Source organism: Pleurodeles waltl, chromosome 2_1 (genome assembly GCF_031143425.1).
Source record: "Pleurodeles waltl isolate 20211129_DDA chromosome 2_1, aPleWal1.hap1.20221129, whole genome shotgun sequence".
NCBI classification, from domain to species: Eukaryota; Metazoa; Chordata; class Amphibia; order Caudata; family Salamandridae; genus Pleurodeles; species Pleurodeles waltl.
The window spans coordinates 34,492,339-34,505,288 of record NC_090438.1 but is presented as its reverse complement, the minus strand read 5'-3'; the positions used below and the strand labels follow the sequence as shown (position 1 = coordinate 34,505,288).

At 48.0% G+C, this 12,950-nt stretch overlaps 1 protein-coding gene across 13 annotated transcripts in view; it reads right to left on the bottom strand.

Moving 5' to 3' along the window:
* The window catches only part of MED12 (mediator complex subunit 12), a 786,294-nt gene that overhangs the window by 627,365 nt on the left and 145,979 nt on the right, over positions 1–12,950 (bottom strand). For all 13 annotated transcript variants that reach the window (XM_069209253.1, XM_069209261.1, XM_069209285.1 and 10 more), the window contains one exon: positions 7,007–7,087. In XM_069209253.1, coding sequence (XP_069065354.1) covers positions 7,007–7,087 — 81 coding nt within the window. The remainder of the gene's footprint in view (positions 1–7,006; positions 7,088–12,950) is intronic.

Sequence of the window (12,950 nt, the reverse complement as noted above, 5' to 3'; positions counted from 1 at the left end):
CCAGCATCTCTGACTATTATTTTTGGAGTCAGGGTTTGAGGGACCCTGTTCTCCCTAGATAGGACTGGTAGGGGGGAATTTTCCTCCAAGTCACTATCCTCTTCCTCTGAGTTGCCACCCTCAGAGGGGTTGGCCTTTTCAAACTCTGCCAAAAGCTCCTGGAGCTGTATTTTGGTAGGTTTGGGGCCCATTGTTATTTTCTTTATTTTACAGAGTGACCTTAGCTCCCTCATCTTAAGATGGAGGTAAGGTGTGGTGTCGAGTTCCACCACAGTCACATCTGTGCTAGACATTTTGCTTCTAAAAGTTGGAATACTTTTTAAGAATCTACAACTGGTTCTAGAATCTAATTCAAACTTTTACAAACTTTTAAACTCTAAAAGAAATGCTAAACAGGATCTAACACAAGGCCCTAGCAGGTCTTTTAAGAATTTAGAAAACTTTTCAAATTGCAAAAATCAATTTCTAATGACAATTTTGGAATTTGTCGTGTGATCAGGTATTGGCTGAGTAGTCCAGCAAATGCAAAGTCTTGTACCCCACCGCTGATCCACCAATGTAGGAAGTTGGCTCTGTATGTGCTATTTCAAAGTAAGGAATAGCATGCACAGAGTCCAAGGGTTCCCCTTAGAGGTAAAATAGTGGTAAAAATAGATAATACTAATGCTCTATCTTGTGGTAGTGTGGTCGAGCAGTAGGCTTATCCAAGGAGTAGTGTTAAGCATTTGTTGTACATACACATAGACAATAAATGAGGTACACACACTCAGAGACAAATCCAGCCAATAGGTTTTTGTATAGAAAAAAATATTTTCTTAGTTTATTTTAAGAACCACAGGTTCAAATTCTACATGTAATATCTCATTCGAAAGGTATTGCAGGTAAGTACTTTAGGAACTTTAAATCATAAAAATTGCATGTATACTTTTCAAGTTATTGACAAATAGCTGTTTTAAAAGTGGACACTTAGTGCAATTTTCACAGTTCCTAGGGGAGGTAAGTTTTTGTTAGTTTTACCAGGTAAGTAAGACACTTATAGGGTTCAGTTCTTGGTCCAAGGTAGCCCACCGTTGGGGGTTCAGAGCAACCCCAAAGTTACCACACCAGCAGCTCAGGGCCGGTCAGGTGCAGAGTTCAAAGTGGTGCCCAAAACACATAGGCTAGAATGGAGAGAAGGGGGTGCCCCGGTTCCGGTCTGCTTGCAGGTAAGTACCCGCGTCTTCGGAGGGCAGACCAGGGGGGTTTTGTAGGGCACCGGGGGGGACACAAGCCCACACAGAAATTTCACCCTCAGCAGCGCGGGGGCGGCCGGGTGCAGTGTAGAAACAGGCGTCGGGTTCGCAATGTTAGTCTATGAGAGATCTCGGGATCTCTTCAGCGCTGCAGGCAGGCAAGGGGGGGATTCCTCGGGGAAACCTCCACTTGGGCAAGGGAGAGGGACTCCTGGGGGTCACTTCTCCAGTGGAAGTCCGGTCCTTCAGGTCCTGGGGGCTGCGGGTGCAGGGTCTCTCCCAGGCGTCAGGACTTTGGATTCAAAGAGTCGCGGTCAGGGGAAGCCTCGGGATTCCCTCTGCAGGCGGCGCTGTGGGGGCTCAGGGGGGACAGGTTTTGGTACTCACAGTATCAGAGTAGTCCTGGGGTCCCTCCTGGGGTGTTGGATCTCCACCAGCCGAGTCGGGGTCGCCGGGTGCAGTGTTGCAAGTCTCACGCTTCTTGCGGGGAGCTTGCAGGGTTCTTTCAAAGCTGCTGGAAACAAAGTTGCAGCCTTTCTTGGAGCAGGTCCGCTGTCCTCAGGAGTTTCTTGTCTTTTCGAAGCAGGGGCAGTCCTCAGAGGATGTCGAGGTCGCTGGTCCCTTTGGAAGGCGTCGCTGGAGCAGGATCTTTGGAAGGCAGGAGACAGGCCGGTGAGTTTCTGGAGCCAAGGCAGTTGTCGTCTTCTGGTCTTCCTCTGCAGGGGTTTTCAGCTAGGCAGTCCTTCTTCTTGTAGTTGCAGGAATCTAATTTTCTAGGGTTCAGGGTAGCCCTTAAATACTAAATTTAAGGGCGTGTTTAGGTCTGGGGGGTTAGTAGCCAATGGCTACTAGCCCTGAGGGTGGGTACACCCTCTTTGGGCCTCCTCCCAAGGGGAGGGGGTCACAATCCTAACCCTATTGGGGGAATCCTCCATCTGCAAGATGGAGGATTTCTAAAAGTTAGAGTCACTTCAGCTCAGGACACCTTAGGGGCTGTCCTGACTGGCCAGTGACTCCTCCTTGTTGCTTTCTTTGTTCCCTCCAGCCTTGCCGCCAAAAGTGGGGGCCGTGGCCGGAGGGGGCGGGCAACTCCACTAAGCTGGAGTGCCCTGCTGGGCTGTGACAAAGGGGTGAGCCTTTGAGGCTCACCGCAAGGTGTTACAGCTCCTGCCTGGGGGAGGTGTTAGCATCTCCACCCAGTGCAGGCTTTGTTACTGGCCTCAGAGTGACAAAGGCACTCTCCCCATGGGGCCAGCAACATGTCTCTGGTGTGGCAGGCTGCTGGAACTAGTCAGCCTACACAGACAGTCGGTTAAGTTTCAGGGAGCACCTCTAAGGTGCCCTCTGGGGTGTATTTTGCAATAAAATGTACACTGGCATCAGTGTGCATTTATTGTGCTGAGAAGTTTGATACCAAACTTCCCAGTTTTCAGTGTAGCCATTATGGTGCTGTGGAGTTCGTGTTTGACAGACTCCCAGACCATATACTCTTATGGCTACCCTGCACTTACAATGTCTAAGGTTTTGTTTAGACACTGTAGGGGTACCATGCTCATGCACTGGTACCCTCACCTATGGTATAGTGCACCCTGCCTTAGGGCTGTAAGGCCTGCTAGAGGGGTGTCTTACCTATACTGCATAGGCAGTGAGAGGCTGGCATGGCACCCTGAGGGGAGTGCCATGTCGACTTACTCGTTTTGTCCTCACTAGCACACACAAGCTGGCAAGCAGTGTGTCTGTGCTGAGTGAGAGGTCTCCAGGGTGGCATAAGACATGCTGCAGCCCTTAGAGACCTTCCTTGGCATCAGGGCCCTTGGTACTAGAAGTACCAGTTACAAGGGACTTATCTGGATGCCAGGGTCTGCCAATTGTGGATACAAAAGTACAGGTTAGGGAAAGAACACTGGTGCTGGGGCCTGGTTAGCAGGCCTCAGCACACTTTCAATTGTAAACATAGCATCAGCAAAGGCAAAAAGTCAGGGGGCAACCATGCCAAGGAGGCATTTCCTTACAGGCAGGCTGGCAGAAACTGGTCAGCCTACACTAGAAGTCGGATTGGTATTCAGGGGGCATATCTAAGATGCCCTCTGGGTGTATGTTACAATAAATTGCACACTGGCATCAGTGTGCATTTATTGTGCTGAGAAGTTTGATACCAAACTTCCCAGTTTTCAGTGTAGCCATTATTCAACTGTGGAGTTCGTGTTTGACAAACTCCCAGACCATATACTCTTATGGCTACCCTGCACTTACAATGTCTAAGGTTTGGCTTAGACACTGTAGGGGCTTAGTGCTTATGCACATGCCCTCATCTGTGGTATAGTGCATCCTGCCTTAGGGCTATAAGGCCTGCTAGAGGGGTGACTTACCTATTCCACAGGCAGTGTGAGGTTGGCATGGCACTCTGAGGGGAGTGCCATGTCGACTTAGTCATTTTCTCCCCACCAGCACACACAAGCTGTGAGGCAGTGTGCATGTGCTGAGTGAGGGGTCCCCAGGGTGGCATACGACATGCTGCAGCCCTTAGAGACCTTCCCTGGCATCAGGCCCCTTGGTACCAGGGGTACCAGTTACAAGGGACTTATCTGAGTGCCAGGGCTGTGCCAATTGTGGAAGCAAAGGTACAGTTTAGGGAAAGAACACTGGTGCTGGGACCTGGTTAGCAGACCGCAGCACACTTTCAATCAAAACTTAGCATCAGCAAAGGCAAAAAGTTAGGGGTTAACCATGCCAAGGAGGCATTTCCTTACACCGGGGCCACGACAAGCGCCTCTGTGTGGGGGACTGAAGGACACCCATAGCTTTTTCTGTGTCTGTCCTTTTTTAGCTTTTAAAGGGTAGTGTCCACTTGAGGCCCACCAAGATGCTCCTTGTGGGAGGGAATATGAAGGACCACTTGCTGGCTTCTGGTTTGAAACCAGAGCAGTGCAGCCAAGCGTGCCTTCAGAGAAGGACAATGGTGTTAAAGATGCATGCAGCTGTGTCAGCGGCATCCAGGACACAGCAAATAGAATTATTAGAAATTGTCTGCCATTTTCAGGTGCTATGCTGGTAAGAACTTAAGGAGCTCCTCCATTTCGTCCCAGTGAGCCGGGTCATATCTGGCCAACAACGCTGGTGAGCTGGTGATACGCCAATGATTGGCTGCCTGGGCAGCAACCCTTTTGCCTGCAGCATCAATTTTCGTACTCTCCTCAGGAGGAGGAGAGTCTCCAGTGGCCTGGCTGTTAGCATGTTTTCGAGCTGTGGTAGCAACAATCTAGTTTGGGTGGGGGGGGGGGGGGGGGGGGGGGGGGGGGGCCCTGAGACCTGATTTACATAGGGTCAAAGGTCAACTCTAGGTGTAATAGTCCTAGAGCGGAAGGGCTAATTCAAGATTGTCTGCGTGATGAAGCATGACGAGGACCATTGGGAGGAAAAGAACATCCCTATGTGTAGAAGTAAGGTTATCGAAGAGGAGCATCTGTTCGATAGGGTCTCCATGTAATTCTACGTTATGAAAAGCAGCTGCTCGTGCCACTACTTATTGGTATGAAACAGTATATTCTGGTGGCGAGGGGTGTGCGGGATAGAAGTCAGGATCATTAGAGGGAATAAGGTGGGGATCATAAGTATCCCAAGGGTCTGGGTCGTACTGTGGTCCACCTAAACCCCCCAGCAAATAAAGGGGAACTCTGCACAGTATATTCTCCCTGTGTAGGTGAAGCAGGAGAATGAGGAGGGGAGGGAGAGAGAGGAGGGAGGTGAAGGGAAAGAAGGAGGCGGTGGAGAAAGAGGTGGTGGAGAAGGCCTATGAGGCGGACTAGAGGAATTGTCCTTAGTTCTGTTCTTTTGCGGTGGAGGAGTGTCCAAAACTTACTGGAAGGAAAGCTTCCTTTTCAAAAGTACAGGGGAGGATGCAATTATACTACCTGTATTCTCCCCTAAACAGGTGCTGACGAGAATTCATAGTCTTCAGTAAAGGCTCCACAGGAGAGCGGGTAGCAGAAGACTGACCAGAGTCCCTCTGTTCTGATTATCTCAACTCTGTGTGTTTCGGCACCAAAGATTTCAGTCGGTGTGATCTGGTCAGCACCCAAGTGGAGGCTGGAAGTGTTTGGCTCAGAGCTGAAGCTCAAATCAAGACAGAGATGATCTTTCGGTCTGATAAAAAGGAAGTCAAAGCAGAGGATGGTGCCTTGGTCTTGGTAGATGATTTTGGTGCTGAGGCGGGGCAGCCGAAGAAGCCTTTTGGCTCCAAACATGGCCTGGTGGCAGTAGCGGACTAGTGATCTCGAGAATGGCCCTTTAAAGAGCCTTGGGGTGAGCAGGAGGGGCCACAGTACTCACAGATTCTGTCAAAGTGATCTTGTGGCTTTCGATGTCAGACTGGACGTCGGAGTCTGAAGAGTCTTGAATGGAGAGGACTTCCTCCTGCTGCACGGGCTCCTTCAGTGCGGGTTCCTCCCAAGATGTCCGAGGTGTCATCTGGAGTCTTGTGGGCCATTTTCAATCGACATGTTTTTCGGTCCTGAAGAGTCTTCTTCAATCGGAAAGATTTGCAGGCATCACAGGTAACCTCTTGATGATCAGGGGAGAGGCAGAGATAACACATCAGATGCTGGTCGGTGTGTGGAAAATTTTCACGGCACCGAAGACAGAAGCAGGAAGGAGTCAGTTCCATCAGGCTGGCATGCACGACTGGGCAGTGTGGAATAAAGGCCCAAGTTGGGCGTAGACGCCCCGAAGGTAGCGCGGTCAGTGACCGAACCAAAAAGTCGACGCGAGTGCTAAGGTGGAAGAAGCGCAAGCGAGAACAATGCCCTTGAAAGAGGGTAAAGTAGAGGAAAGATTTCGAACTGGAGCGAGTTGTAAAAAGATGAAGCAAAGTCACACACATCCAAACCAGATGGCGGAGAGAAAACAATGTGCAAAGTCACACACATCCAAACCAGATGGAGGAGACAAAACAATCTAACAAAAGCGTCAATGCCAATGTGCAATATCACTGAGAGGAGGAGTCACTCGATCCTGTGACTTGGAACACTTATTCGAACAAAAACAACTTGCACCATTCCAGACCCATCACTAGATGGTAGGAGTATGAAGAGCATGTGTATCTACAGCCACACATGCCATCGAACACACAGTCTAGTCAACGGGAAGAGCAAATGGAAATACAGAAAGTGTGAGTTTCTGGTATGGTATGGTCTTGGCATGGCACGCTATGGCCATGGCATGGCATGGCAATCAATGAGGGGAATGCATTGTTAGGCTAACTTTCTGAAATTCTTCAAGATGTCTTTAGAAAACCAGACAGCAGTGCTGTCTGGAAGGCTGTGATCTAAAAAGTGTCAGTCTATGAAGGAAAGACACTCAAAACAACTCACAGAATCTACAATTTATGACAACATGCTGCTTGTTTGTAGCACAAGAGCCTGAAGGAGGGCCATGGTTGTACTTCCCAGAATCCCGGCTATTTCAGTAAAGATGATCTACAAGTAATATAATGTGCTCCTTGGAACAATGAAACCAATACACAGCATGAGTATGTTGGGCTGTGTTTCTTCTGAATGCACAAAAAATTTAGTCTAGAATACCCATGTACTCTAACTGAATTTTTATCTATGATATAATGAATTGTCTGTTTTGTGCTTTTATGGCTATTTCTAGCCAAATAAAGAACATTAACTGAGTCTAGATACCCATATATACACTGTTTCATGGCCTATAGCAGGCAACATATACTGAAATACACCCCTAAAGAGTGGTATGTTAGATTCAAGTAAACTTACAGCAAAGTCTGTTTTCTCCATTTCGTCGAAGAGTGCACTGGAGTTGTGATCCATGTCCATTGACTCGGAGAGACCAGTGTCCTGAGGAGAAACAGAGGCATTAGGTACTGCAAACAGGGTGGTGGGAATGGCTGCTCCTTTATATAAAGCTCAACATATTGGCTTAGGTATTTCATTTTATAATACTCCATAAGCACTGAGTGGGCCCAAACTTTATTCATAGATTGCACAAGTTTATAATACACAAAAACAAGTATTCAGTTTGGTTCAAGAGCTACTATTTCATTAGTGATACCCCTACAGTAAAAAGAGTGTCCCAAAGGCCAATTGGTCAGTATGGTCATCACCATTATCGTTCCCTTTTGTAGGCACAACTTCTTCTCCAGACTAGAAGGTAAATGTTTCTATTGGTATGTTAACCTTAGCTATGTTACATATTATTAGCACCTGCTTCTTCAAGGACAAAAGAATTTTAAGTAATGCACAAGGTTGCTATTACCAGTCTTTTCCAGTAACAGTTTCTATCCAGTTTGCCATTTCCAGCTTGTTTGGAAAAGGGATGGCCACTGAGTAAATGTCTCTAGGCTACCAAAAGCGTCTTTGTACTTGTCAGTTTGGCAGTGCGGTGACCAGAAGGCACACTGTCAAATCCTTCTACGAATTTAGGGTTTTATGACTGCCGTTTAGTGCATCAGATGTGATTCCAACAGTGACAAGTGAGATTGGGGGCCGGTGAAGCCTCTTGACGTGCTGGTGAGGTGAGCACTAGGTGAGGGGATGAGCCTGGCAGTAGAGCTGTGTATGGTCTGATCAAGCTCCAGTTTCTGAGATGGACACTAGCGCCATTACACTAAAGGAACCATCATCTTCTAACAAACATGAAGTGAACTTAATTATTCCACAATCCTAGCAAGGCCACTCCAACCTAATATATACATACACTCCCCCCCTCCCAAAACACAGCACTTAATGTGTCTCCTTCCATGTCTTCTGTTACGGTACACTGCACAGACATTACACAGAGGGAGCGGACAGACCATCTCTCCATTGGGATACAGGTAAAAACAAAAAAAGGCCTGTTCATACAATACCAATTAAAGTGTCACAATAGTCAGTCTCTCATAGCCTGGATCAAGAGGCTAGAGTTCACTTTCACTAAGAGGGGTCATCTTTAGTTACTCCCTATGACACCAGAGCCCATCTCTGACTTTAGGAAACAGGAGCAACTCCATTGGGCTTGCATGAATGCTGAACTCGTGGAGAAAAATGCTTAGGATATTACAAAAAAAATAATGGCATAAACAAGCCACACAGATGTTCTTGCCCTGATACTTTGAATTTTGGATTGTGTAGGTTTCCAGACCAGAGTGCAATTTCAAAAAAACTTAACTCTCATCAATGAGGGGGGGGAGGAGGGGGAGTAATGGAGTCGGTCTACAGGGAGTGTGTGGAATACCTCCACATGGAAGCCATCAGTGATAAACGACAGCTAACCATACAGGAAAAGGGGCAGAGGTGGACAGGAAGAGGAAACCTATTTTGAACAAAAAGGATTCCTTTCAGTAACATCATTTTCTGGTTGCTGTGTTCCTTGAGACGCTAGTGCCCACACTAGAAGCTGCCTACTATCCACTGATAGTCCTTCAAGCCCTACAAAAAGGCCCCCCTGAGAGCAAGTAGGTTACCCACTTGATGCGCTCCAGTAATAGTGACCATAGGAAAGCGGATTATTATGTGGTTTGGTTGTGAGACCTCATCACTGAATAATGACACTATCTTGATCAGGTCAAGTTAGGTTACTTTAATAAAACTCTCAGCTCAGTCCTAGGTGGCTGTGGCAAGAAGCAATCAGGCTTAATCAAAGGAACAAGTGTAAAGCATTTAGAAGTACTAAACGAGTCAATAATAAGAAAGAAGACACAAAAAAATGAACACCAATTTATAAAAATAGAGGATATTTTTTATCTTTGAATAGGCACCAGAACAACAACGATTTTTCAAAGGTAAGTATTTTTTTTTAAGCATAAAAATTGGTTGTAATCAGCTTAGCTGGTTCTCAGCCAATGGGCCAAAACAATAACCAATGATCTCTTGGGTGGGCCACTATTGGCTGGGAGTGAGTCACAGGGATCACTTTGGTCCAGAAAGACAGTTAACTGATAGGTCCAGCAGTCTCTGGGTGCTCAGTGCAATGTTCTCCTTCACTGCACTCCAGGCAAGAAGTGGTCCTGATGTTGGCAATACAGGATGCCAAGGATGCTGCAAAGATGAGGTCAATGTTCCTGGGGGCCCCCTGGAATCCATGACTGTCAAGATTGGCCTCCGACCTCAGGGCTCTATCTCCCATAATGCAGCTGAGAAGTCAAGTGTAGGTCCAGCCACTGCTTGTTTCCCAGTTACAGCAGCCTCAGCAGTTGCTTACAGGTAAGTAAATCTTTTATTTCTGGGGACCTAAGTCCGCTTCGACTTCCACTACGGGCAGTGCTTCATTTGTAAATAAAAACGTGCCATGCCCAAAGCTCTCTTTTGAAACACGCGGCTGCTGCATTTAAATGTGCGAGCTCAGAATACGGAGGCAGCGTAATCCTAAAGCCATCTCAGCCCTCTTTCATCCATTTAAAGCCACTCCCTGCCCCTTCAGCTCACTCTTGTAGCTTTCTACTTTCTCCTTTTGTGACATGTTTTCATTGTTATCTTCCTCTGTCTTTCTCATACGTGTCTTTTGCTTGCAGTAAATGCATGAGGCAGAAAAATAAGTGCTGTTCCTCAAAAATATGTGCTGGTGCCCCACACCGGAAATCACCAGCTCAAATTAAACACTGGGTACGGGTCCCACAGACTTGAGGACATCTCAGGAAGGTCAGGACCTGATCTCCCAGAAGGCACTTTGGCATTCCTGGGCACTCGAGGGGTGCAGATTTCCTTAACTTCTGGTGGCCAGAAAATTAGCCAATTATCTCTTGGTGTCTCTTTATCAGTCCTGGCACAGATGGAGCTCTCTTTCACTAGTGGGCAAAGCAGTCTCATCCTTCTTTGTGTGTTCCATGGGTGCAGTAGGTGCAGTCCAGTCTTTGGTACGGCCTCTTTGCTGGGCCCAGGGAGCAGCAGGGCAGTCCTTTTAAGGGATGCCCCTTTTAAGTCACCTTCATGTTCATGAGAAGGAAGGACTCACTAGCCAATGGGACAACAGTTTCACCTAGAAAACAGGTTCTGCAATGGGTTTATCCCCTCCAGAGGAGGGGACATTCTGTCTGTCTACACAAAGGAGCAGCCATGTAGAGGTGTGACCCTCATGTGCTTCACTGATGCACTAGTCACTGATAGGAAGCTCTTTGAAGCTGGCCATCCGTTTTCACCACCCAGTAGCCATTCAGCTGGAGGATGTCACTCCTCCTCACACCAATGGTTTCTCTTTGTTCATTATTCCTGGAAGTGCTTCACACTTCCTAGAAGTGGGCAGCCTGTTGTCTCTGGTGACCACAGCTGCCTACATTCAGGAAGGGCTGTAAGAGAAATGGGCAACAAAGTGATGACTTTCTATAGTCACATTTGCTTTAGAAATTACTTTAATTTCTACTTCAGCAATTAGTCAGATTTCATGCAACAATTAATTTGATTCCTTGGAGTACTATATTTATAGTATGCAGCTCCACAATAGCCAATGGGGCTACCAGCCTTGCCACAGTGAAAAGGTAGATTTCGAGTTTTCACTATCATGGCATGTCCAGCACACCAGGAACGTGCCCTTCTTTTGATTTTGTGGGCTACCAAGACCTTCCTTAGGGGAGAATTATAAAAAAAAAAAAGGGAGGTTTCAACTTGGCATAAGCGTTTTGCCATGTAGAGTTTGCAGGTTAAAAAAAGCTGCCCCGAGGGCTGCGATGGGAGACCTAAGGCCATGTTTTCCCTTATCACAGTAGTGATGGCACAATTAAATGCTCCAGCCCACTAGTGACATTTAACTTACAAGACCTGGGGGCCTCCGGTGCCATAGGTGAAGTAATCTGATCAAGTGTACAAAGCTTTGAGGGGATCAGAGCACATGCACTGGTTCCTGAGAAGGAGAGTCTAAAAACTGGCCGCATCAGACCACGTTTTGTGGGGGGGGGGATGGAACGGGGAGGTGGAGGGTGATCATAAAAAAGAGGCCGTTTCCTGCAGTGACCAAGTGTAGGAAGTTGGTTCTGTATGCACTATTTCAAAGTAAGGAATAGTATGCACAGAGTCCAAGGGTTCCCCTTAGAGGTAAGATAGTGGCAAAAAGAGATAATACTAATGCTCTATTTTGTGGTAGTTTGGTCGAGCAGTAGGCTTATCAAAGGAGTAGTGTTAAGCATTTGTTGTACACACACAGGCAATAAATGAGGAACACACACTCAAAGACAATTCCAGGCCAATAGGTTTTTGTATAGAAAAATATCTTTTCTTAGTTTATTTTAAGAACCACAGGTTCAAATTTTACATGTAATACTTTAAATGAAGGTTATTGCAGGTAGGTACTTTAGGAACTTTGAATAATCAAAATAGCATACACAGTTTTCATATAAATCACATATAGCTATTTTAAAACTAGACAGTGCAATTTTCACAGTTCCTGGGGGAGGTAAGTGTTTGTTAGTTTTTGCAGGTAAGTAAACCACCTACGGGGTTCAAGTTTGGGTCCAAGGTAGCCCACCGTAGGGGGTTCAGAGCAACCCCAAAGTTACCACACCAGCAGCTCAGGGCCGGTCAGGTGCAAAGTTCAAAGTGGTGCCCAAAACGCATAGGCTTCAATGGAGAGAAGAGGGTGCCCCGGTTCCAGTCTGCCAGCAGGTAAGTACCCGCGTCTTCGGAGGGCAGACCAGGGGGGTCTTGTAGGGCACCGGGGTGGACACAAGTCCACACAGAAAGTACACCCTCAGCAGCGCGGGGGCGGCCGGGTGCAGTGTGCAAACAAGCGTCGGGTTTCCAATGGATTTCAATGGGAGACCAAGGGGTCTCTTCAGCGGTGCAGGCAGGCAAGGGGGGGGCTCCTCGGGGTAGCCACCACCTGGGCAAGGGAGAGGGCCTCCTGGGGGTCACTCCTGCACTGGAGTTCCGATCCTTCAGGTCCTGGGGGCTGCGGTTGCAGGGTCTTTTCCAGGCGTCGGGATTTCAGAGTCAGGCAGTCGCGGTCAGGGGGAGCCTCGGGATTCCCTCTGCAGGCGTCGCTGTGGGGGCTCAGGGGGGACAACTTTGGTTACTCACGGTCTCGGAGTCGCCGGAGGGTCCTCCCTGAGGTGTTGGTTCTCCACCAGTCGAGTCGGGGTCGCCGGGTGCAGTGTTGCAAGTCTCACGCTTCTTGCAGGGATTGCAGGGGTCTTTAAATCTGCTCCTCTGGATACAAAGTTGCAGTCTTTGTTGAACAGAGACGCTGTTCTCTGGAGTTTCTTGGTCTCTTGGAAGCAGGGCAGTCCTCTGAGGATTCAGAGGTCGCTGGTCCCAGGAAAAGCGTCGCTGGAGCAGGTTTCTTCTGAAGGAGGGAGACAGGCCGGTAGGGCTGGGGCCAAAGCAGTTGGTGTCTTCTTCTCTGCAGGGTTTTTCAGCTCAGCAGTCCTCTTCTTCTGCAAGTTGCAGGAATCTAAATTCTTAGGTTCAGGGAAGCCCTTAAATACTAAATTTAAGGGCGTGTTTAGGTCTGGGGGGTTAGTAGCCAATGGCTACTAGCCCTGAGGGTGGGTACACCCTCTTTGTGCCTCCTCCCAAGGGGAGGTGGTCACATTCCTATCCCTATTGGGGGGGGATCCTCCATCTGCAAGATGGAGGATTCCTAAAAGTCAGAGTCACTTCAGCTCAGGTTGCCTTAGGGGCTGTCCTGACTGGCCAGTGACTCCTCCTTGTTTTTCTCATTATCTCCTCCGGCCTTGCCGCCAAAAGTGGGGCCGTGGCCGGAGGGGGCGGGCAACTCCACTAGCTGGAATGCCCT